At 42.9% G+C, this 26,783-nt stretch overlaps 1 protein-coding gene across 1 annotated transcript in view; it reads left to right on the top strand.

The window, feature by feature from the left end:
• LOC116065605 (multidrug resistance-associated protein 9-like) overlaps positions 1–24,272 on the top strand; it is a 47,337-nt gene extending 23,065 nt beyond the window's left edge. Inside the window, exons 16-29 of the mRNA XM_035999198.1 lie at positions 1,894–1,948; positions 2,769–2,893; positions 6,545–6,648; positions 10,196–10,378; positions 14,235–14,461; positions 15,219–15,356; positions 16,039–16,228; positions 16,361–16,450; positions 16,598–16,784; positions 18,304–18,463; positions 18,713–18,791; positions 21,988–22,101; positions 22,300–22,464; positions 24,025–24,272. Coding sequence (XP_035855091.1) covers positions 1,894–1,948; positions 2,769–2,893; positions 6,545–6,648; positions 10,196–10,378; positions 14,235–14,461; positions 15,219–15,356; positions 16,039–16,228; positions 16,361–16,450; positions 16,598–16,784; positions 18,304–18,463; positions 18,713–18,791; positions 21,988–22,101; positions 22,300–22,464; positions 24,025–24,117 — 1,910 coding nt within the window. The 3' untranslated portion in view covers positions 24,118–24,272. The remainder of the gene's footprint in view (positions 1–1,893; positions 1,949–2,768; positions 2,894–6,544; positions 6,649–10,195; positions 10,379–14,234; positions 14,462–15,218; positions 15,357–16,038; positions 16,229–16,360; positions 16,451–16,597; positions 16,785–18,303; positions 18,464–18,712; positions 18,792–21,987; positions 22,102–22,299; positions 22,465–24,024) is intronic.
• The last annotated feature ends 2,511 nt before the right edge of the window (positions 24,273–26,783 follow it).

Here is a 26,783-nt window from a genome sequence, read left to right as displayed (position 1 = left end):
TACCCAAAAGGACATTTGTGAGGCTGCTGATATTTGGAGCCGTGGTCAGGGCCACAGAGTTTAAGGTTTCTTCTAGCTCTAAGCAGTTTGTTCAGTTTGAGGAGAAAACACAAGACTTTTACCCAGGAAACAGGTGTTCATGTCCTGAAGAAGTTAAGGAGAAAACACAAGACTTTCACTTAGGAAAGGGTTGCCTAATTCTGTACGATATCATATGAACCCGTTTATGAGAATGCGTCGTGGCTGACGATTCATACAACACATTCTCACTCCCATCGCGTCAAAAAGCGACGCTTGGTCAGATTCCTTTGGCTTTTGTTATTGACGCAAAAAGTCTCCTTTAGCGTCATATTTAGACATGCTTGGTCAGGACTCTTGAAGTCACTTTTTGATGCTCAGGATCAGGACGTATGTTTAACTGACATGCACAGTTAAACACAAGAACGTGACAGGTTTAGGAAAAGAAGGTTGGTGGGGTTGAAAAATTTACATTTCAGTGACATACTACTCTCTACTGCTGTCGCTCTACATACTACTCTCTACTGTTGTCTCTCTACTGCTTTCTCTCTACATACTTCTCTCTACTGTTGTCTCTCTACATACTACTCTCTACATACTACTCTCTACTGTTGTCTCTCTACATACTACTCTCTACTGCTGTCTCTCTACATACTACTCTCTACTGCTTTCTCTCTACATACTACTCTCTACTGTTGTCTCTCTACATACTACTCTCTACTGCTGTCTCTCTACATACTTCTCTCTACTGTTGTCTCTCTACTGTTGTCTCTCTACATACTACTCTCTACATACTACTCTCTACTGCTTTCTCTCTACATACTACTCTCTACTGCTTTCTCTCTACATACTTCTCTCTACTGTTGTCTCTCTACATACTACTCTCTACATACTACTCTCTACTGTTGTCTCTCTACATACTACTCTCTACTGCTGTCTCTCTACATACTACTCTCTACTGCTTTCTCTCTACATACTACTCTCTACTGTTGTCTCTCTACATACTACTCTCTACTGCTGTCTCTCTACATACTTCTCTCTACTGTTGTCTCTCTACATACTACTCTCTACATACTACTCTCTACTGCTTTCTCTCTACATACTACTCTCTACTGCTGTCTCTCTACATACTACTCTCTACTGCTTTCTCTCTACATACTACTCTCTACTGTTGTCTCTCTACATACTACTCTCTACTGCTGTCTCTCTACATACTTCTCTCTACTGTTGTCTCTCTACATACTACTCTCTACATACTACTCTCTACTGCTTTCTCTCTACATACTACTCTCTACTGCTGTCTCTCTACATACTACTCTCTACTGCTTTCTCTCTACATACTACTCTCTACTGTTGTCTCTCTACATACTACTCTCTACTGCTGTCTCTCTACATACTTCTCTCTACTGTTGTCTCTCTACATACTACTCTCTACTGCTTTCTCTCTACATACTACTCTCTACCGTTGTCTCTCTACATACTACTCTCTACTGCTGTCTCTCTACATACTACTCCCTACTGCTGTCTCTCTACATACTACTCTCTACTGTTGTTTCTGTACATACTACTCTCTACTGTTGTCTGTCTACATACTACTTTCGAATCCATCTTGTTTTGGACCGTTGGTCAGATGTCAGTTGTGGAGATTTTGAGGTTGGAACTTTTATTGAATTGATAAAGTAATCTACAGGTGAATTGGTAATGAAAATAATCTCTGTTATTCTCTCTTCATGGTTGTTGTGTAAATCTGTGCTGTGTTCATCAAACACAGAAACACATCCGTTCAGCTGTTGTTGGGTCAGTTACGACTGAATAAAAGAGTTGTGTTAAAGCTTTGCAGTAAATCAAACTGCCCCTCTGTTTGTTCCCTTACAGCCTTCGACATGTCGGATGAGAACACAGACGCACTTTCATCCACCTGCAAACGTAAGTCAAGTAAAATTCTTGCTGTTTGATAACACTTTACATTAATAAACAAGACATTGATAGCTGATTTAAAAAAAAAAATATTATTTAACCTTTATTTAACCAGGTAGGCCGTTGAGAACAGGTTCTCAAATGCACTGGCGACCTGGCCAAGAAAAGCATAAGCGTGCAAGACAACATACAGTTTCACATTCAATACAATACAAAATTACAGAATACAATAGGCTACATAAAGTGCAGATCAAGTTATCATTGATGGATATGCGAAAGTGATATGGTAATAGCACAATATACATGAATAGACAGTCTATATAAATGCAGAAATGTAGTAAAGAGTCAATATACAGTTAGTGCGGATTGTGGTCTAGATAGTGATGTAGATCAGTAGATGTGCAAAAATTGTAGGACAACAAAGGTGGGAGGGATAACAGTTGAGCATGCCAGGGCAAAAGAATAGTATACAATAGATCAGTCTTGCTAGACAGACCCTCCTCCACAGCACTGCGGAGGAGGGTCTGTCTAGTCCACACAGAATTCCTGGATGGGAGAAAAACGTGTACGTTCAAAAGTAGTTTCAGTCGTGCAACAGAAAACTCCGATTGGACAGATAGTCTAGCTAGCTGTCTGGATTTACCCTGCAGAGATCTGAGGAGCAGTTAACCATAGTCCTCACAAATCCACCAGAGGTTAGAACGCCAATACAAAGAAAGAGGAAGGGGACGGACATCCGGCTTTAATCAGGGACATTATTAACTATTAACTAAAGGGACTTCACTTAATAGTTATTTACCTGTTAAGAAACAACATTTCACAAAACACGACAGCAAAATTAAAAGAAATGTTGAGTTTTCTGAAATGTTCTGTTCTCTGTGTGAAGCTGCTGATCAGAAGAGCGAAGCAAGTTTGATCACCTGGAAAAACTTTCAGCAGTACTGTCACGCAGCCGGAGGTAACACACAGACACACACACGTTCACACACACACACACACGTTCACACACACACACACACACACACACACACACACACACACACATGCACACACACACACACACACACACACACACACACAGACAATCAGACAAACACACACACACACACACACACACACACACAGACACACACACGTTCACACACACACACACACACACACACACACACACACACACACACACACACACAGACACACACACACACACACACACACACACACACACACACACACACACACAGACAAACACAGACCAGAGATGGAGTCGCACTTAAGTTGCACAAACAGGTGACTTGACTCAGACTAGAGCTTTGAGACTCGTCAACAACATGTTAGATGTAAATCTAAATGTATTCATGTATTTCTATTTTCTTTTATTAGTGCATATACGTTGGGTAAATGTATGATGAGCTGCATGTCCCCTGCCCTTTGCCATAATGTGCAACGTAACGCATGCGCTATGCCTTATGTCCGCACATGCTGCTTTTTGGATGCTTTTATATAGACCATAGTGGTCCCCTAATACTGTATCTGAAGTCTCTTTTATATAGACCTTAGTGGTCCCCTAATACTGTATCTGAAGTCTCTTTTATATAGACCTTAGTGGTCCCCTAATACTGTATTTGAAGTCTCTTTTATATAGACCTTAGTGGTCCCCTAATACTGTATCTGAAGTCTCTTTTATATAGGCCTTAGTGGTCCCCTAATACTGTATCTGAAGTCTCTTTTATATAGACCTTAGTGGTCCCCATCCATCTTCGTCCGCTTATCCGGTCTCGGGTCGCGGGGGAAGCAGCTCCAGCAGGGGACCCCAAACTTCCCTTTCCTGAGCCACATTAACCAGCTCTGACTGGGGGATCCCGAGGCGTTCCCAGGCCAGGTTGGAGATATAATCCCTCCACCTAGTCCTGGGTCTTCCCCGAGGCCTCCTCCCAGCTGGACGTGCCTGGAAAACCTCCCTAGGGAGGCGCCCAGGAGGCATCCTTACCAGATGCCCGAACCACCTCAACTGGCTCCTTTCAACGTGAAGGAGCAGCGGCTCTACTCCGAGCTCCTCACGGATGACTGAGCTTCCTGAGGAAACCCATTTCGGCTGCTTGTACCCTGGATCTCGTTCTTTCGGTCATGACCCAGCCTTCATGACCATAGGTGAGGGTAGGAACGAAAACTGACCGGTAGATCGAGAGCTTTGCCTTCTGGCTCAGCTCTCTTTCGTCACAACGGTGCGATAAATTGAATCTAATACTGCACCCGCTGCGCCGATTCTCCGACCAATCTCCCGCTCCATTGTCCCCTCACTCGCGAACAAGACTCCAAGGTACTTGAACTCCTTCACTTGGGGTAAGGACTCATTCCCTACCTGGAGAAGGCACTCCATCGGATTCCTGCTGAGAACCATGGCCTCCGATTTAGAAGTGCTGATCCTCATCCCAGCCGCTTCACACTCGGCTGCGAACCGATCCAGTGAGTGCTGAAGGTCACAGACCGATGATGCCATCAGGACCACATCATCCGCAAAAAGCAGCGATGAGATCCCCAGCCCACCGAACTGCAACCCCTCTCCACCCCGACTACGCCTCGATATCCTGTCCATAAATACTACAAACAGGATTGGTGACAAAGCGCAGTCCTGGCGGAGGCCAACTCTCACCTGAAACGAGTCCGACTTACTGCCGAGAACCCGGACACAGCTCTCGCTTTGGTCGTACAGAGATTGGATGGCCCTGAGAAGGGACCCCCATCACCCCATACTCTCGCAGCACCTCCCACAGTATCTCCCGGGGGACCCGGTCATACGCCTTCTCCAGATCCACAAAGCACATGTAGACCGGTTGGGCATACTCCCAGGCTCCCTCCAGGATCCTTGCGAGAGTAAAGATCTGGTCCGTTGTTCCACGACCAGGACGGAATCCGCATTGTTCCTCTTCAACCTGAGGTTCGACTATCGACCGAACCCTCCTTTCCAGCACCTTGGAGAAGACTTTACCAGGGAGGCTGAGAAGTGTGATACCCCTATAATTGGCACACACCCTCTGGTCCCCCTTTTTGAAAAGGGGAACCACCACCCCGGTCTGTCACTCCTTAGGCACCGTCCCAGACTTCCACGCAATGTTGAAGAGGTGTGTCAACCAAGACAACCCCTCCACACCCAGAGCTTTAAGCATTTCTGGACGGATCTCATCAATCCCTGGGGCTTTGCCACTGTGGAGTTGTTTAACTACCTCAGCAACTTCCACCAGGGAAATTGACGACAATCCCCCATCATCCTCCAGCTCTGCCTCTACCATAGTATTAGTCGGATTTAGGAGTTCCTCAAAGTGCTCCTTCCACCGCCCTATTACCTCCTCAGTTGAGGTCAACAGCGTCCCATCCTTACTGTACACAGCTTGGATGGTTCCCCGCTTCCCCCTCCTGAGGTGGCTCAGCCGGGGGCTTGTGAGTATCCCCACACCCGCCTGGCGCCTCACACCCTGGGCAACTCCGGAGAAGAAAAGAGTCCAACCCCTATCCAGGAGTATGGTTCCAGAACTGAGACTGTGCGTAGAGGTAAGCCCCACCAGATCTAACCGGTAGCGCTCCACCTCCCGCACCAGTTCCGGCTCCTTCCCCCACATAGAGGTGACATTCCACGTCCCCAGAGCCAGCGTCTGCTGCCCGGGTCTGGTCCGTCGAAGCCCCTGACCTTCACTGCCACCCATGTGGCAGCGCACCCGACCCCAGCGGTTCCTCCCACAGGTGGTGGGCCCATGGGATGGAGAGATGGATGCCACGTAGCTTTTTCGGGCTGTGCCCGGCCGGGCTCCATGGCAAACCCGGCCACCAGACGCTCGCTGACGAGCCCTCCATCTGGGCCTGGCTCCAGACGGGGGCCCCGGGCTTCCTCCGGCAGGGTCACTCCATCTCTTCCTCGGTCACTCATAGGGTTTTTGAACCATTCTTTGTCTGGCCCCTCACCTGAGACCACTTTGCCTTGGGAGACCCTACCAGGAGCACAAAGCTCCAGACAACACAGCCCTCAGGTTCATAGGGACACACAAACCTCTCCACCACGATAAGGTGATGGTCCCCGAATACTGTATCTGAAGTCTCTTTTATATAGACCTTAGTGGTCCCCTAATACTGTATCTGAAGTCTCTTTCCCGAAATTCAGCCTTGGTGCAGAATTATAGCCACTAGAGCCAGTCCCACAATAAGCTTTCCTTAGGATGTCATATATGTGTCTGTAGCTTTAAATGCTATTGAGGAGGAGAGAGGGGGGGAAAGGTGGAGGGGTGTGGCCTTGACCAACTGCCATGCTTCGCTCTCTTTCTCATGGGAGGGCCAAATTCTCTGGGTGGGCAAACCAGAGAAAGGGGAGGTAACCTTTCCCCTTATGACGTCATAAAGGGAAGATTCCTGATCGGCCCATCTGAGCTTTCATTTTCTCAAAGGCAGAGCAGGATACCCAGGGCTCGGTTTACACCTATCACCATTTCTAGCCACTGGGGGACCATAGGCAGGCTGGGGGAACTCGCATTAATGTTAAAAAACCTCATAAAGGGACATTTTCATGCCATGGGACCTTTAAACCCTGATTTATACGTTAACCTGTCCCCTCTGTCTCCTGCAGGACTCTGTGTGAGCTTCTTCACTCTCCTCAGCTTCATGGTGCTAACAGTTAACGGGTCATTAGGCTACTGGGGCCTCAGCTACTGGCTGCAGCAGGGAGACGGGGTGAGACACACTTTGCAAAAATCACGTTACAAAGTGCTTCACAAAGCAGCAAAATAAAACAGGTTTTTTTTACATTTTTAAAATGCTTTTTGATTGATCGATTGATTAGACTTTATTGTCCACCTTAGTGGAAATTTGTCTTTGACTTCTCCGACAGATATACATCAATGACACCAATTTAAAATTACATTAAAAATACACACAGTTAACAGTACAACACTAATACCATCAACATGCAACAACAGAAGTGGAAAACAATGCAGAAGATTAGGTTAAGGTAGGTTTCGATCTACAACTAACACATTTAAAATTTTAAGTTGAGTTCATGTATGGCATTGGGAATAAAAGATCTCTTATAAATGTTCCAACTCGCCCTTGGAACCCTGAATCTACGGCCAGATGGAAGCAGCTCAAACTCTAAGTTTAGTGGGTGTAGAGTGTCTGCTGATATCTGTCTGGCCTTCCTGAGTACCACATTATCAAATACATCCCCAAGCTGCCTTTGTGACTTGCCAATCACCTTCCCTGCAGTATTAACAATTTTAGAAAGCTTGTTTTTATCTTTCACATTCAGGTTACCATACCAGGCAGTTATATTAAACTGTAAAATACTTTCTACTAGGCCCCTATATGCCATCTGAAGAATGTATTGACTGACCCCGAAACTCCTCAACTTTCTAATTAAAAACAAACGTTGGTTAGCTCTCTTAAAAATACTCTCTGAGTTAACATTAAAACTTAAAGTGCGATCAATGATTGTACCCAAATACTTGAAATTTTCGACTACTTCCACAGGCCGGCTGTTAAGTACAACAGGATTAAAGTTACTGGCCCCTCTCAGTTTCGTTTGTATTATAAGTTCTTTTGTTTTAGTCACGTTAATTTCCAATTTAACAGTCTGACACCAGTCCTGCAGTAAAGTGACTTGGCTAAAGTAAGCTTCCTCATGTGCTGCATTATTTTCTGTGAGAAGTTCTACCATGGCCATGTCATCAGCATATTTAAGTAAACTAACATTGGTGCTGTGCACAGTCATTTCATTTATATAAATAGAGAACAACAAAGGTGACAACACACAGCCTTGTGGTGCTCCAGTATTTATAATAAGCTCATCTGAGTAAACCCCATTCATTAACACTCTCTGAGGGCGGTCAGTTAAGAAACTTCTAATCCAGTAAATGAGCCCGCCATTCACATTCATCCTATAAAGTTGTTCTAAAAGAATATCAATTTGCATAGTATTAAAAGCAGAAGTAAAATCAATAAAAAGAACCCGAGCAAGCGATTTTGGTTTTTGCAAATGTTTAGCTATTTGATTTACAAGAGTAAGAATTGCATCCTCTGTGCCCCTATGTGGCCTATAGGCAAATTGAAGGGGGTCAAGTTGATTCTCAACAAAAAACATTAAATGGGTGCTGACCACCCTCTCCATACACTTAGCTAAGAGTGGAGTGAGTGCCACGGGTCTAAAGTCTCCAAGGGCTACAGCCTTCGAGACCTTAGGCACTGGAATTATTGTGGATTTCTTCCATGAATTTGGAAAAACACCACAATTCAGCAAAGTTTGAAACAGCTGAGTAAGAACCCCTTTGAGCTGTTGAGAACATACCTTTAACACCCTTCCTTGAAGGCCATCAGGCCCCGGTGTTTTATTTGGTCTAATTTTCTAAAGGTCTAAAAACACCTGGCTACTTCTTGTTCTGAAAGCTGTATATGGTCATAGCTACCAATCTGATCACAGGTAATACTACAGCCTATTTTTGGGTCTCTCACATCATATCTTCCATAGAAGATGTTTAAATCATTAACAAATTTACCACAATCTGTCACATTTACACTTTGTTTTTTTCCCTCCCTACCCATCATTGTATTTAATCCCTCCCATGCTTGTTTTGCATTACCTGTACAGAATCTTTGCTCAACCTTATTCTTAAAATCTACTTTTGCTGTGAAAACTTTACGCTTAAATTCCTTCTCTTTCTCCTTTACTACGTCAGTTTCTCCTCTCAAAAATGCAGCCCTTTTCTCATTCAAACACATTTTAAGATCCTTTGAGAGCCATGGCTTGTTATTACTAAACACCTGAATTGTCCTGGAGGTGATAACAGTTTGTTCACAGAACTTAATATAACATGTAATTGTGTCTGTCAATTCATGATGATCAGAGCATGCGTCAAAAAACATACGCTACTCCGTAGAGTCAAAACAATCTCTAAGCTCCTCCACCCCATCCTCAGTCCATCGACGTACAGTTTTCAGGAGTGGTTTTTCTCTCCTGACTTTCTGTCTATATGTTGGAAGGAGATGAATGACATTATGATTGGACCTTCCCAGAGGAGGGCGGCTTACTGACTTATATGCGTCTGGGATGTTACCAAAGCATTGGTCCAGTATACGAGTGGAGCGAGTGGGCGTGGTGACGTACTGCTGCAGAGTGGGTAGATAAGGTGATAGCTGGCATGTATTGAAATCCCCCAAGATAAAAACCGGCTGGTCAGCCGATCGGGAGAGTGCAGCATCGAAGCTGTCAGTTATTTTAAAGATTATTTGATGCTTAGACACTAAGACATTTTTTATGCTTTTTAACCCTTTTTGATGCTTGTGCTTTTTCATATTTTATGTCACATCTACAATGTTCTAATGTTGGATTTTCACGTTACAGTTTTTTTCGATTGCTGAATGACAGTGGTCACAACTGAAGCCACATGTGCAAAACTCTAACTACAGTCTGCACTACCAACAGTCACCTGAACTAAACAGTTCACATCACCTGCAAAACTCATTCACAGCAACACAACTCGTCACACACGTCTCAAAACAGGCTCAGTGCAGCCAAACACTCAGAACAATCCTCATCTAGATAACACACACACACACACACACACACACACACTGAGACAGTTTTTTATTTTATATCCGTTTTTAGGTAAACAAGAATTAATGAAAATCCTCAGTTTGCTCACCTACAGTATATATATATATATATTAGGGCTGTCAAAATAATGCGTTAATTTCGATTAATTAATCTGAGGAAAAATAACGCGTTAAAAAAAATAACGCAGATTAATCTTTTCCATATTGAGGTTTGACCCGGAGCCGTTCTAGCCACCATTGGACTGTAAAATGAAGGAGGGAGACGAGAATGTGCTGCCTGGATCATTAATTGGAACATTTACTTATAAAAATCTTCTTCCTGCCAACCCTGGCTACCGAAATCTGGGGCCACTGATATGTCTGCTCTTCTCTCTGATGCTCTGAAACAGACGGCAACACAAGCACCGCTGCACGTGACGCTAGTTAACACTATACTCAACAGCAGCTAACGTTAGCCTACTGCTAGCTAGTTCCCCAATTCCGGGTTGCATTACTGCTGAAACATGTCCGATTGGGTAGTGTTTGGTACAGAAGCCTTTATCTGCGATTTGTCAGTAGAACGTGCTGCTAGAGAAGATATTGTTCAGTGGCAGTTGGAAATGTTGTGGCTCTCAGCAGCAGAAGTTTGCCAGATGTTTAACAGCTGGACTCAGGTTGTTGTGTTGTTTCCCAGACTGCCAACGTGACATCTTCAGAGCGGGAAAATGTCTCTCTGAACCCCGACCTGCACTTCTACCACCTCGTATGTGCTGCGATGTTGGGCAGTCTGCTGATCATCTACTTCATCAAATGTTTCTGCTTTGTCAGAGTCACGCTTAACGCCGCCACCACGCTGCACAACAAGCTGCTCAGCAACGTAAGACCAAAACAAATCTCTGATATATCTTTCAAATGGTATGTATTCAAGCACGATTAATAGCACGGTTGTCTATACTTACCTCATGATTAATAACATGATTGTCTATAGTCCTCCATCTCAGTTTGTTAATGTTAACGATAAATCATCCAGGTACGCTGAAGTTATAGCGCCATAGCGTTCCTCAAGGCTCAGTGCTTGGACCAATTCTATTCTCCTTATATATACTTCCTCTAGGCAATATTATTAGGAAACACTCAATTAACTTTCACTGTTATGCAGATGACACCCAATTATACCTATCAAACCGATGTTATTGTGCTGGGCCCTAAACACCTCCAAACCTCATTATCTAAAGATATAGCTACTCTGAATGGCATTGCCCTGGAGAGAGAGAGTGTGTGTGTGTGTGTGTGTGTGTGCACACGTGTGTGTGCGCGTGTGTGTGTGTGTGTGTGTGTGTGTATCTCAGTAGTACTGGCCTCCAGCACTACTGTCAGAAATCTAGGATTTATTTTTTTATCAGGATATATCCTTTAATGGCCACTTAAAACAAAACAAAAAAAGCAACATTGCCAAAATTAGGAACAACCTGTTTCAAAACGATGCTGAAAAACTAGGCCATGCATTTGTTACTTCCAGGCTGGACTGCTGTAATTCCTTACTATCAGGTTGCCCAAATAAGTCCATTAAGACTCTTCAACAGATCCAGAATGCTGCAGTGCGTGTTCTGACAAGAACTAAGAAAAGAGATCATATTTCTCCTGTATTAGCTTCTCTGCATTGGCTTCCTGTAAAATCCAGGATTGAATTTAAAATCCTTCTCTTGACCTACAAACCTCTAAATGGTCAAGCACCATCATATCTTGAAGAGCTCATAGTACCTTATTGTCCCACTAGAACACTGCGCTCCCAGAAAGCAGAGCTACTTGTGGTTCCTAGCGTCTCTAAATGTAGGATGGGAGCCAGAGCCTTCAGCTATCAGGCTCCTCTCCTGTGGAACCAGCTCCCAGTCTGGGTCCAGGAGGCAGACACCGTCACCACATTAAAGAGTAAACTTAAAACTCTCCTCTTTGATAAAGCTTATAATTAGGGAGTGAGGAGTTGCAGCGTTTGCCTAGACCGGCTGGAGAGGGTGTATGTCTACAGACACGGCACCCCTTCTCTTCTCTGCTTCTCTTCATAGTCGTCAGATTCATCTACTGTTGGGTACACGTAGGGGTACAGATAAGATTATTGGCATATTATCAAAGATGTTTATCAATATTAATAAAGTTATGAATATGGTTATTAATAACTTTATCAAATCAACAAACAATCAAAACGGGGCACCACCCTGAAACTTCAGGGGCCAATATTGAACTGTGGAATAGTCTCATTTGTCAGTGGAAGGGTGAAATCCGAGCATTGACCTGTGTCAGTGACAAAACAAAACAGCATGTGGGGAGACCCTCTGTGTGTGTGTGTGTGTGTGTGTGTGTGTGTGTGTGTGTGTGTGTGTGTGTGTGTGTGTGTGTGTGTGTGTGTGTGTGTGTGTGTGTGGGTGTGAGAGAGTGAGTGTGAAAGAGTAGGGGGTGACGAGGTGTAGTCTAGCCAAAGACTACAAAAATGGCTACTCTTGTGAGCTGCACAAAACTGTTTCACCCCAAGAGGGCGGTATTGATAGGCTAGGCCTAAGATTAGCCGTTAGCTCATTCAGGCTAAGCTATGTGCTACCAACAATAGGCTAGCTGCTAAGCTAACGTGTCTGCACACGTGTGGTTGACAAGAGGGAGACACCGGAGCGCAGAACTGTGGAGCGGTGCACGCTCTGCAGTTTATGTGACTCGCTGTTTGGCCAGCTGTTCACCTTAGCGCGTGTGTGTAACTAGCTATGTGTTCATATATGTGTGTGTAAGAGAAAGGTTAGAGAAGTAGGAAAGAAAGATATATATATATATATACTTGGATCTAACAGTACCTAAAACTCCTCAGCAGTGGGAGAAGCAGAAAGTAGCATTTACAGCCTGAACAAGCTAGCTACATATTCAACACAACATATCAACAATGCACCGTGATCAGAGTACATTCACAGAATAGATTTGACTCAGCGGTCACAATCATAGATTAATACATTACACGCGCAGCAGTAGCGCTGTATTAATCAGATCACATTAATGGCAACACAAAGTAGCAGCAATAGCAAATTACTCATTAATAAAACACACTATGTATCTCTGCCCAGACGTAAGCCTTCTTACTGTGTGTTCAGTCTGTTTGTCCGTAGGTTTCCACGAAAGAAACGGGGGTCCGTGTCTGCTCGTCAGCAGATCAGAGGAAGCTTTCCTTCCAAAAAGAGCAGACGGAAGGGAGCTAGAGTCGACTTGAGAAGAAAAACGTTGTTTCCTTCTCCTGCAGATATGAAAACACTGGCAAGTGGTTTCAGAGGATCCACGGTGCTCCCAGCACCGAAATTAAATCCACTTTGTTTCAAAAATGGAAGTTTTAGCACAAACTTGTCGTGCTGACCTGTCGTCAACTGGAGTTGAGGTGGAAAGCTGAGATTTCTGTGTGTCATGCTGTAGTGACAAAGTCACAGGGCAAAAGACGAGAAGTGGGGGGTGACATGGAGTTTTATAGCTCAGGCCACCAGACCTGGCTCCATGCTGGTTTTATGGTACCTCTGAACCAATGGGAGAGTCAAAGTGAAGCTGAAAGTGTCGAACCTTATCTGCAGGCCCCTCCCTGACGGCATTTTGCGTCTTTCTTAGCTCCTTTCCTTCATTTAGGAGTTTGGAGCAAGGGATGTGGACTTTACCGTAGGCCAAGATCCTTTGTCTGAAAGACCACATGGTCTCTGGGTCTTTTGTCTTTGAGTCACATGTTGACTGAAAACCCTTTGCTTGAAAAAGATAATGTTTAACCTCCTCGACGGTCCCAACACTACCAACCCTTATAGAACTGGCTCAGGTTTGCCTTGCACCAGCTCTTAATTATGCATTTATAGTTTTAGACTGCCAGGGGACGTCCTTTGACACACTGAGCTCCTCTGTCCTCTCTCTTTCTATCTGTGTACATCCAGAAATGCTTGTTACTAACTTAGCTCTGGGGAGTTTATTCCCCGGTGTCCTAATTTTTTTTCACCCAGCAGTTTTCCTTGGATTAGGGTGGCACCTAAATCATGGTCCTGCTCCGCGCCCTGCTATGCCCTGCTACACCCTGCTATGCCCTGCAGTGACCTGCTACATCCTGCTACATCTTGCTACATCCTGCTACGCCCTGCTATGCCCTGCAGTGCCCTGCTATGCCATGAACCACTACAACTACTATTTCTAGTCATAGTTCCATTATCTTTATTGTGAGTATTTTTGCCACTGTTCATCACACCCCTAAATTAAGCTTAAATGCTAACTAGTCTTGCAAGTCTCATGATTATGGCTTGTTATTTTTCTTATGGGATGCCTATATGCTATTGCATGTTCATGATTATGTATATGGGCAGTGTGTAATGCCATATTTTTATGTTTCTACAGTTTTACAAAATTGGAAAGATCCTAACTAAAAGCCTACATTCTACGTTCTACTCCGGTTTCCTGGGTCTTTATTTCAAGGATCTGATGTTAGGTATCTGCTACGCTAACCTGCACAAAGCAAGAGCAGAATAAAGGCCTTAATTGGTACTCAACTCTACATAGCGGTGAAGAAACAAAACTTACTGAAACTCAATTTTATTTGTCCACCAGGAGGCATTCAAGGACCATGCAAAGGCCTTAAAGCTGACCTTTTGAACACACAGTTAAACAGTTTTCTTCATGTTTTTGCTCTGGTTGCTGTGATTGATTAGTGAACTCAGCTGATTGGTTGGTATTTCCCTCAGATCTTAGCGAAACAGATGAGCTTCTTTGACACGACTCCAACCGGCCGCATCCTCAACTGTTTCTCCATGTGTCAGAACGAGGTGGACTCTGCGGTGCCTTTTTATCTCAACAACGAGCTCATGTTCTCTCTGATGGCCATCTCCAGTTTGATCATCTCTGCAGTCACCTTCCCGTACATGCTGCTGCCAGGGTGCATCCTGGTGATGGTGTTACTTCTCATTTGCAGGTGAGTAAGCACTCCTTCCTGAAACAGATTTCGATACCTGAACTTGCATGTGTGACTTTCATTTTGCCAATGACTTGATGTTGATGATGTTTTATAAAAGCAATAGCTCACTTCAATCTGGGATATGATTATTTCACGGTTCAAGTGAGCTTGTCCTTAAATATTACAGTTAGGTTTGGGTTAAACAGTGAATAGGTCCACAAGACACTGGATTGGTTATTTTTGGGTTTAAACAGTAAATAGTGATGGCTATGACTGGTTGTCAAACTAGGTAATGAAATAAAGTTCAGTGGCATTTATTCGCTGTCTGTTTTTTTTACATATTTTACAAAGACCTTAACCCAAGCCAGGCCATAGAACAACGATAACAATCATATCACATCTGGTACCGGTATCAGAACAACTCTATATATAACCTTTATATACTCAGGTAATCTGAGATGAAGACTGAAGACAAACATGAAGAGAGAGCACATGCAGATAAGACTGTGTCAGCTGCATAAAGACAGATATTATTTGTCTATGTTAGAGTGACACTATTGCTAATGTAGAGCGTTAACAGTAGACGAACAAACACAAACCCTTGTGCTATCCCCTAAACTTCTGTAAAGATCAGGGTGCAGCATTTAAACAAACAAATTCATCGATCCATCGCTAAATTCTGCACAATAATATTATAAATTAATAATCAAGGACGGTAGTTGTTGCATCAGTTCTTCTCTGATGAGTGACAGTAAAGACCGACTATTTCCTGCAGCCTGTTCCTGAGAAACGTCTGTACGTTGAAGAAGATGGAGGACATCAGTCGCTCTCCCTGCATCTCTCTGTGCACCTCCATCGTTAAAGGCCTTGGCACCATTCGTGCCTACGACAAGACGCACAACTACACAGAGCGGTGAGACGCAAAGACAGCTCAGAGAAACTCATCTCTTTTTTACTCAGTGAATTCAATGTTCACTTCCGTTTCAGCCCTCCAAAAGAACTCAGACATATTAGTCAGCATTTTTTACTCCAAAGGGACTCAGACCCCTCTGTAAGCGGTTCGCTTCAAGTGCGTTGTGAACACAACACGCTTCAGGTAGGTATTGCCCTTTGCCCTTTATGTATTTTAGCCCTGAGACCCCATCAGAAAGAGTACTGAGTCTTCTTTCAAGTAAATTAACAATGTGAACAAAAAAAGACCTGAGTCCTTTTCTGTTGGTCCAATTGTTGGTTTGGTTCCCTTACTCTCTGTTTGACCGAATTCAGGAAGTTGACTGTTGACAATACTTTTATCTACACCTGTAAACCTTTGTTATGGCGACTCCTTTGCTCATTTTCATATTCCTTTGTCATCTTTTAGAGGAAGTTTGTGACTCATTTGTAAGAAAACGCACTAGTGGAGATCCTCACATTCAGTTCAATGATCCAAGATTTATTATGTCTAAATAATTCTCTGTAGCGCCCCCTGCTGGAAATTGGTTAGAATGAAGGTTTCAGGAGCTTCACTTTTCAGACCCGAAAGTTTTTTCAGTCTGTGATATAAACTTGTTGAGCGAGATGGCTGATGTCTTTGACTCGTGCTGTTTGTGTTGCAGGTTTAAGAGCCTTTCTGACATCAACGCTAACCACTTCTTACTGTTTAACTACGGCCTATTTTGGATCTCCAACATAATGACTACTCTGTATGTCATCATGACGCTGATAGTCGCTCTGCTGGTCGTCTTCATCTCCAATGATGTCTGCAGCCCCCCCTTAAAAGCCCTCTCTCTGAATTTCATCTTACAGGTAAAACTCTCTGTGTGTGTTGTCTCTCACACACACACACACACACACACACACACACACACACATGTATCTCTCATCATGTACATGTGTAGTGTAATTGGTAAATAATAATATTAATGTTTGTGTTTCCAGCTGTCGGCAAACTCTCAGTATTTGATCATGTCCCTGATTTCGGTTGAAGCGAGGTTCATCTCTGTGGAGCGCCTGCTCGAGTACATCACGGTCAGTTTATAATAGATTCCTAACGACTCCCAAAGATTCCTAAATACTTACAAAGTTTCTCAAAGACTCACAAAGACTTCCAAACTTTCCCAGAGATGTTGCTGGTCTGCTCTCTGTTTTTGACACCAAGTGTTGGTTGTGTTTTAGGGCTCGGAGGAGTTGGAGGGGCAGCTGAAGGTGGATCCGGTCTCAGAGGACTGGCCTCAGCACGGAGTCATCACCTTCCTGGACTTTAAGATGCGCTACAGACAGAACTTACCTATTGTCCTTAATGGGCTGCAGCTCCACATCAGAGCCGGGGAGAAGATTGGCATTGTGGGAAGGACTGGCTCCGGTAAGGACATGTGTGCAGCGGTGTCACCCTGCTGGGGTCCAATTATAATGAATAAACATGTGTTTAAAGAACCACATCACCAATCCTAAATTTGATGTCTTGGCATTCAATGTCTGTCTCGTCTGGTTGGCAGCAGGCTGAATCATGGAAACCCTGGAGGTTTACTCAGGACAGATGAGACATATAGTCCCTCCATTGTGTTCTGGTCTGCTGCTGGGCAATCACCAAGAAACCCAGGATCATTGCAATGATTATTTAAGACTCAAAAGATTCCCAAACACTTCCAAAATTTACCAAAGACTCACATGATTCCCAAAGACTCACAATAACGACTAAAGACTCCAAAGACTACTAAAGATTCTGGAAGACTCACAAAGACTTCCAAAGTTTCCTAAAAACTCCAAAAGATTCCAAAATACTCATGGAAATTAGGGAGGAGGTTGGAGCTACATGGGTCACACCTGAAGGTTGGATCAGGTGTTGTCAGGTGACAACAGTTACATCTCCTTGGTGACCCCAAAAGCATACACCTCCGTTGTCCGCCGCTTCTTCCAGTTCTCAGCTGCAAATAACTGGAATGAGCTACAAAAAACCCTGAAGCTCAAAACCCTTATCCCGCTAACTATCTTTAAAGCACGTCTGACCAGGCTCCTTTCAGATCACTGCATGTGCTAATTGTTCATCATTCATGTATTATTTTCATACACCCTATCCCACTGTCTCTGACAAGCCCCATTGCACATTTGCACATCTCTGTTTACGTGCTTTTGCACCTTGCACCTGCCCTGGCACCTTGCACCGGCCATGGTATGCAAAACTGTAGTTCTCCCCACTACTGTTGCAACACCTTGTTGTCATACTTCGCTATTCAGATCACAACCTGCACTAACTATATATTGACTCTTTACTACATCTCAGTATTTAATATTCGTATAGACTGCCTTTTCATGTATACTGTTATTCAAGTTTCTACCTCACTACCTAGACAAATATTTGCACTAACTGTATATTACCTCTTTACTATATTCAGCATTTTGACAGTCTGTTCATGTTTACTGTGTTATTACTGATCCACATCACTAACTAGATTACATCTTGCACTAACTGTTTGAGTTATAACTGATCACTGGATCCACATCACTATCTTGACCACAATTTACATTGCACTAACTGTATTCTGACTCTTTACTACATCTCAGCATTGTTATAGATTGTCTATTTCATGTATATTATGTTATCACCATATCACTTTGCATATCCATCAACTTATTTACACCTCACTTTGCGCCGGCTTGAACTGCCTACTTAATTTGTACCTTTGTAGCCCATTGTATTCTGTTTTCTTGTACTATGTTGAATGTGAAACTGTATGTTGTCTTGTACGCTTATGCTTTTCTTGGCCAGGTCGCCGTTGTAAATGAGAATCTGTTCTCAACGGCCTACCTGGTTAAATAAAGGTTAAATAAAAAAATAAATAAAATAAAATAAAAGGCTGCAGAGAAAATGTCTGTGTGTACAGGGAAGTCGTCTCTGGCTGTGGCTTTGTTCCGGCTGGTTGAACCGACTGCAGGAAGCATCCTGATAGACGGAGTGGACATCACATCCATCAGCCTGTCTGACCTGCGCACAAAACTGTCCATCATCCCCCAGGACCCCACGCTGTTCACCGGGACTGTCAGGTAACCTCGGCAACCACTATAGCTTTAACTTTAATTAGATTTGGACAAACTTGAACAATGCACAAGGAATAACCAGAACCACACAGAATTTGTGGACTGCAATTGAGCTGAGTTGGGCCGGTTCAGATTGCTGCAACTTTTCCTGCAATGTTCTCAAACTGTTTAGTCTCTTCGTGAATCTTTGGTCTGAACTAAGCTTTAGAGACAACAAACATTCAATAATCAGTTCCTGCTGAAACGTGTCTGCAGGTACAACCTGGACCCTTTCAACAGACACAGTGATGAGGAGATCTGGGCAGCGCTGGAAAAGACCTACATGAAGGACGCAGTATGTTACGTAATCCAGTTATTTGTTAATAATAATATTGTTATAATTATTATCATTATGGTACGTGTCCACTGGCAGCATCATTTACAATCTTGACTCCCAAACCGACACATACAACCTTTGTATTTAAGTTTTAAACACGCAGTTGATGTTGTGAAACAGAGCTAGTTAAGTTTAGGCAACAAAATACTTAATTAAGGTATGGAAAACATCAAGGATAGGCTTAAACTGATTTATGTAAAACTACTAAAATGAGGACGTAATGTGACGTCATTGCATAACAGACTAAAATCCTTGTTTACTTTGACGCTGCTATCCATGCACCTTGTACTGGTATTTATTTGTCCTCGTACTGTTACGGTTGTGTTCCAGTTGGACTGTGTGTAGAACTTGTATGTATTTATGTGTCTTGTATGTATTTATACTTGCTCCACACCTAATCGCCCTTCGGGTACACAAATGAAGTTGAAGTTGACGTTTATTTAAAAAAATCACAGATGACTTTTAGTTTCACTCAGTGTCCTGAGTGAAAATCAGAGTGAAGAAGTTTGTTCAAGTTGCATTAAATATGATAGTCACATGATTCAAATTTCCACCACGGTCAAGGTACGTTTCCACAGGTAGCATTATTTCCATGAGCGAGCTAATAGGCCTAGGTTGGTTGTGATTTGACTTCACAACATGAGACACATGGCGAAGGGAGACACTGACAGCCAATCAGAATCCATCTGAGTTTACAGCATGACACGGCAAAGAGGGACACTACGGAGAGATTTGTTGCACACGAGTGATTAGTGGCGTGACTTTTCCCCTCGGTGGGGCTCCGATCCTTTAGCTCTGTGTATTTTTAAACATTAATACTTTGAAGGTATTTCTCATGTCACAGAAACCACTGAGAGTGAATCTTGTGCTTTAGATATGATTACTCTTGGTGCTTTTGTTCCGGAGCTCTGCACAGATCTGACAGCGCCTACTCGCTCTCATCCCCGGCTCTCTGGAGCTCTGAGCGCCTCTGTTTCCTGGAGAAGGCAGCGGTGTCAGCGCCCTGGGAACCTTCAGTCAGACCTTTTTGGTTCATAAAATGTACCCACATTCACAAATATGTAGGATATTACTTCAGACATTCCTGTAATCGTATGTTGCAACGTCTGCTGTATGTATTATAATCAGCTGCAGTGCGTGCTTGTTGTCGCTGTTTGCAGAACGTGATCGTTCAGCAGTGTGGATGCTCACATAGTATATATAGTTATATAGTTATGGTTATAGGTATTGTTCTTGGTGTGGACGGCCCTTAGCTGTGAAAGTTCTGTCTACGATCTGACGCTGGGTGGAAGAAGAACCGAGTATTTGAAACAGAGGTTGATTGTTGTTTAAAGGAACACGCCGACTTATTGGGAATTTAGCTTATTCACCGTAACCCCCAGAGTTAGACAAGTCCATACATACCCTTCTCATCTCCGTGGGTGCTGTAAGGCTGTCTGACGGCTCCAGAGGCAGCAGCCCATCACAGTACATGCAGGTGAATGGTTCCAGTCATCCTCCTGCTCCCAATAAGTGACAAAATAACGCCACCATGTTCCTATTTACATGTTGTGATTTGTAGAGTCACAGTGTGTACAAAAAACAAGGTAACATGACACACAGCCATCTTCTAACCGTTAACAAACCGGGAACTATATTCTCAGACAGGTTTGCTGCAAAGCAAATCATTCCGCCCAAGTACTATATTCTTCCGCCTGAGAATAAGAATATAGTTCCCGGTTTGTTTACGGTTAGAAGACGGCTGTGTCTCATGTTACGTTGTTTTTTGTACACGCTGTGACTATACAAATCACAACATGTAAATAGGAACATGGTGGTGTTATTTTGTCACTTATTGGGAGCAGTAGACTAGCTGGAAGCATTCACCTGCATGTACTGTGATGGGCTGCTGCCTCTGGAGCCGTCAGACAGCCTTACAGCACGCACGGAGATGAGAAGGGTATGTATGGACTTATCTAACTCTTGGGGTTACGGTGAATAAGCTAAATTCCCAATAAGTTGGTGTGTTCCTTTAAGGAATAGCAGCTGGACACCTGAATCCACCCTGCAGAGAGAGAGAACAGAACACAGCTACACAGAGGCCTGACATCACGCGTCCAATGCTGCGAATCAGCAAAAACGCCACTGTGGACACGCTCCGTCAGTCTTGTGATTGTTATCATTATTATTATTTTTGTAATTTTATTAATATTATTGGAGCTGGTTGAGTTTTGTGGTTCTGAGGACTGGTTGGTTGTTAATGGACCTGTGTGTATGGAAGCAAATTAGAGACATAAGTCTTTGAACTTTAACAGCCACAGAATACTTAGCTATGAAATATTTTATTTTGAAAAACATGTATCTGAATTTACAGATCTGGTTTGTCTGTGTCTTTAAGTTTTTGGGTGTGTATATAATATTAATTGTTTTTCAATATCTATTTTTCTATCAAATTATGACCTGGACACAGGAAACTTATGAATAATTATATTCAGATGCTACTAGTTTTAATAACTCGTGAATTCAAAAACTGTGTAATTCAACTTGAATTTTTCAATCTGAATTTGAGCAATCAAATTTGATCAACCTGAATCTATTTTATCTGAAGTTGATTTTTTTTGTATCTGAATTTGTGACCACTGAAAAATATTTAGCGAAATTCAGGTTTTTAAAATGGAAATCAAGAATTTTCATATTTAAATTTCAAAGAGGTGAATTCAGAACAAATCAATTGAGATATATGGTTTACGAAGTAAAATAATTTCAAAGAGGTGAATTCAGAATAAATAAATTCAGATACATGTTTTTCAAAATAAAATATTTCATAACTAAGTAGTCTGTGGCTGTTAAAGTTCAAAGACTTATGTCTCTAATTTGCTTCTATTTGTGTGGTGTAAGTGGTGACTGGACGATATCTGATTGGATGAACAGCTGTTCCATGTGATGTGATTGGATGAACAGCTGTTCTGTGTGATGTGATTGGATGAACAGCTGTTCCATGTGATGTGCTTGTGTCTGATTGGATGAACAGCTGTTCCGTGTGATGTGATTGGATGAACAGCTGTTCCGTGTGATGTGATTGGATGAACAGCTGTTCTGTGTGATGTGATTGGCTGAACAGCTGTTCTGTGTGATGTGATTGGCTGAACAGCTGTTCCATGTGATGTCTGCTCAGATTTGTGGTCTGGAGAGGAAGCTGCAGGCCGAGCTGGTGGACAATGGAGGAAACTTTTCTGTAGGACAGAGACAGCTGATCAGTCTGAGCAGAGCACTGCTACGAAACTCCAAGGTCTGTCTGTCTGTCTGTCTCTCTCTCTCTCTCTCTCTATGTCTGTTTACCAGTCTGTCTGTCTATGCTTTCATCTGGTTTTTTTTACGCTTTAGATTTTTTTGGGATGTTTTTTAAAATTCTTTTTCGACGCTTTGGACGCTTTTGGCGACATTCTGTCCGTCTGTCTAACTAACTGTTTACCTGTCTGTCCCTCAGATCATCCTATTGGACGAGGCGACAGCGTCTATCGATGCAGAGACCGACGCTCTGATCCAGATCACCATCAGAGAGGCGTTCAGGGACAGCACGGTGCTCACCATCGCTCACCGCATCCACACGGTGCTGCAGGCCGACCGCATCCTCGTCCTTAACCACGGACAGGTGAGTCCCTCAGAGACAGTTGGTACAGATGTTACAGATGTTTCTGTCTTTGTAGTCTTGCATTGGCAGACCCTCTTCCACAGCGCTGGGCAGGAAGGTCTTGCTAGTCCACACAGCATTCCTGGATGGGAGTAAAGTGTGCTCTGGTTTATTGGCATTTCTTTAAACCAATCACAATCATTGTGGGCGGGGCTAAGCTCCGGACGGAGCCACGGTGCCTCTGCTAAATAGTCTCAGGAAGGAACTTGTTTTGGTGGAACGTGTGTACGTTCAAAAGTAGTTTTAGTCAGAGGGACAGATAGTCTAGCTATAGCTGTCTGGATTTACCCTGCAGAGATCTGAGGAGCAGTTAACCATAGTCCTCACAAATCCACCGGAGTTGGGTGCCCAGATAGCTCAGTTGGTAGAGCGGGCGCCCATATATACATGTAGAGGTTTACTCCTCTACGCAGCGGCCATGGGTTTGACTCTGATCTGCAGCCCTTTGCTGCATGTCATTCCCCCTCTATCTCCCTTTTCATTTCGTCAGCGGTCCTGTCAAAAATAAAGGCCGAAAATAAGATTCTTTTTCCTTTATTATAGTGACAGTGGATAGACATGAAAGGAGGATGACACGCAGCAAATGGCAGCAGGAAGGCAAGGTCTGATTTGAAGCCGCGTCGCTGCAGGACTCAGCCAACATGGGGTGAATGCTCTTACTTGGTGAGCTAGAAGCTGCCCCTCAAAAAATAATCTTAAAAAAAAAAATCCACCAGAGTTTAGAACGGCAACACAAAGAAAGAGGAAGGTAACGGACATCCGGCGGCAATGGAGCAATCCCTGAAGTGGACCGTCGAGGATATAGACTAGTGTCTTTGTAACAGTGGAATAGAACAGAACATATCTTAATTGCCATTGTACGTGTACAACTAAATTGGATGCATTCCTTTCAGTCCAAAACATCAGCAAAAGTGCAAAACAAGTGAATAAAGATATATAAAAGATACATCTAAAGGATCATAAAAATATATCTTTTTTTAATAAAGTAAAATCAAAATACCGGCATACCATACAAAGAAGAAATTCAATGCACGATTCATCCTTAAAACTCAGTGTTAAGTGCAGTTATGTCTTTTGGAATAAACTGTTTCTAAATCAGTTTGTTCATGTTTTAATTGTCCTGAAAAGTCTGCAGCAGTTCGAACAAAGTGTCCTCAGATGGATCTTTTAGTTCAGTTTACTCTGGGCTTTTTAAAAACAGATGTCTCTGTAACAGTCTGTATCTGTGTCTCTGTCTCTGTCTCTGTCTGTATCTGTCTGTGTCTGTATCTGTATCTGTCTGTGTCTATCTGTGTCTGTCTCTGTGTGTGTCTGTGTCTCTGTCTCTGTCACTGTCTCTCTCTGTCTGTGTCTCTGTCTGTGTCTGTGTCTGTCTGTCTCTGTCTGTGTGTGTGTCTGTGTCTGTGTCTCTATCTCTGTCACTGTCTCTCTCTGTCTGTGTCTCTGTCTGTCTATGTGTCTGTCTGTCTCTGTGTGTGTGTGTGTCTGTGTCTATCTCTGTTTTTGTCTGTTGTCCTGTAGGTCGCGGAGTTTGATCATCCAGATGTGTTGAAACAAAGACCAGACTCGCTGTTTGCCTCTCTTCTAGCGGCTTCCAACACTGTGGCGTCCTAATGTCCTTAAACGCACCACAGTGACCTCAGACGACTTTAGGCAGTTGAAATCATGAAAGTTTCTGCAGCGTTGAAAAGCCTCACCAATGTTAACAAGGTTCTTCCTCCTTTCTTCTTCTGGGACATGAACACCCGTTTCCTGGGTGAAGGTCTGTTTTTATTGGGGGCCAAGCAGCGAAGCTGCGAGGCACCATTAGTGATTCTACCGGTATCACTTTACATTACACCACGGTAATAAGATGGTAATAGTGGGGTAACAGTGTGATAATAAATAGGTAATATATAGGTAATAACATGTAATTACCAAAGTAATAACTGGGTAATACATCACAGTAATAAGATGTAATACTGGGGTAATAAGGTGATAAGAAGATAACAGATGTAATAACATGCATTTACCAATGTAATAACTATTTCCATTTTATTACATGGTAATATTAGAATAACAGAGGTGCAGAGATTACCTGGAAATGCTTCTGGTGGTTTCCAGGTAATCTCTGCACCTCTGTTATTCTAATTTTACCATGAAATGTGTCTTGTCCTGCATGCACGTAACCCTGTGCAATCTGACCAGCAGCTAAACACCTTCCACCATCAAGCACTGGAGACTGGGATCATCATAACTCAGTTTATTTGACTTAGAAAGGGTGAAACTGGGAAATGAAACACAATGACCAGTTAATTACATATTGAGTCACAAACATTATACAATCATAATTGTAAAAAATAATATAACTACACGTCACTGTAATGCAGTAGTTTATACAGTAGCTAACATGTAAGCTGGAATAAAGGAAATACGTAATGTATTGTTATACAGTGTACATAGTATAACCTATATTGTTTATCTAAATAAACTAAAATATACTTACATGTAGCACAACCCAAGATAATAGTTGCAAACTAGCTTACTGAAGCATACTGTCAGTCTAATATGAGCAATCAATCATCATCAGAAATATACATATTGCACTTAAAACTTTCTGACAATAATTAACAAAGATATCAGAACAGTATGTCAGCATCTATTTCACATAGCGAGAATGCTACCAAAGGCATGTAACGTCGAAGATTGAAGAGGATAGTATGGAGAGATGATAACACAAACCATGGGGCTGTCCGGATCGCGATATTACGAATCCCACTATGGCCACGCCAAGACCCGCCCTTCAATAGCATTCACACACTACTATTGGCCAGGCGTCCATGCTTACATGTTCAGGTCCTATCCCCTGACCAATCCCCTAACCCTAACCTTAACCACTCGAGGTCAAATGCCTAACCCCAACCAATCGAGCTGCTTCGTAGGGCGGGTCTTGGCGTGGCCATAGTGGGATTCGTAATTTTGCGTCCAGATCACATTCAACTTCCTGACTAAATCCCATGGTGCAAAGGTCCTACAGTTCTTAAAGGAACACACACGCATGTAGAGTGTAAAATGTGGACTGTAGCATGTATACGCATGCGTGTAAGCTAGTTTGCCACTATTATCTCGCATCTTGAGGAAGCTACTGTTTCTGCTGAACTCAATACTTACAATAAAAACATATATGACTCGTGGAGTTGTGTGTGTGTGTGTGTGTGTGTGTGTGTATCTCAGTGTGTGTTTCTGTGCAGATCTTTGTTCATGTGTCAACATGTGGTCAGTGTGCTAAGTGTGCATGGTGAGTGTGCACGGTATGAGTCCACGGTGTGTTATCAGCGTGTCGACGTGTCACACAGACTCAGCTGCTGACCGCCGTTTTCCTCACAACTTTTAAACTGAATTATAGCGTGAAGCAAAAGCCCCACGGTGTACAGAGATATGTAGAGACAGAGGGAAGAGTTTAGATCTCACACCTGCAGAAAGAAAGACATCATGAAACCTGATTCAGATTAATATTGATCATAACAGTTTAATATTTCATTTAAAAAAAACACAGTAGAATGAGAAACTATGAAGATATACATAATGTACATTTGAAGTGAAATTAGGAGGAGGGTCGATTTATCTTCCAGCTCAGTGCTTCCATAACTTTTTCACATGAAGACCCCTAAATGGACAAAAGTAGACAACATACCCTCATTATATATTATGATAACATTTTGTCCCAGGGTCCTGCAGGAGTTTTGGAGTTTCAGATGTTTTATTACAGAAAGTGTATGAAACCCATGATTAAGTGTCTGATAACATTATGGGATGGATCCCTACAGAGAGACCTTTTAGTTAAAGAGTAAGATTCTTTTAGTTTAACAAGAAACAGCCCTGAAATCACCATCACCAAACTCCACCAGACTCCATGTAAATAATCAGGACTTTTAGTGTGTATAGAGCCAGCATATTTCCACCAGACTCCATGTAAATAATCAGGACTTTTAGCGTGTATAGAGCCAGCATATCTCCACCAGACTCCATGTAAATAATCAGGACTTTTAGCGTGTATAGAGCCAGCATATTTCCACCAGACTCCATGTAAATAATCAGTACTTTTAGCGTGTATAGAGCCAGCATATTTCCACATGTAAATGGGTGAATTAAGGGTTTATTTCAACCAAACCAGAGTGGTGATTGTTGGAACAGTGGAAAGATGAACCAAGATGGCTTTTATTTAGTTTTTGTCCACTTTGAATGAAGAGTGTTTTACTATGATAAAAGTAATGATTAGTTACATGGAGTCTGGTGGTTTT

This window comes from Sander lucioperca, chromosome 3 (genome assembly GCF_008315115.2).
Source record: "Sander lucioperca isolate FBNREF2018 chromosome 3, SLUC_FBN_1.2, whole genome shotgun sequence".
Taxonomy (NCBI): Eukaryota; Metazoa; Chordata; class Actinopteri; order Perciformes; family Percidae; genus Sander; species Sander lucioperca.
This window is presented reverse-complemented; position numbering and strand designations above follow the sequence as displayed.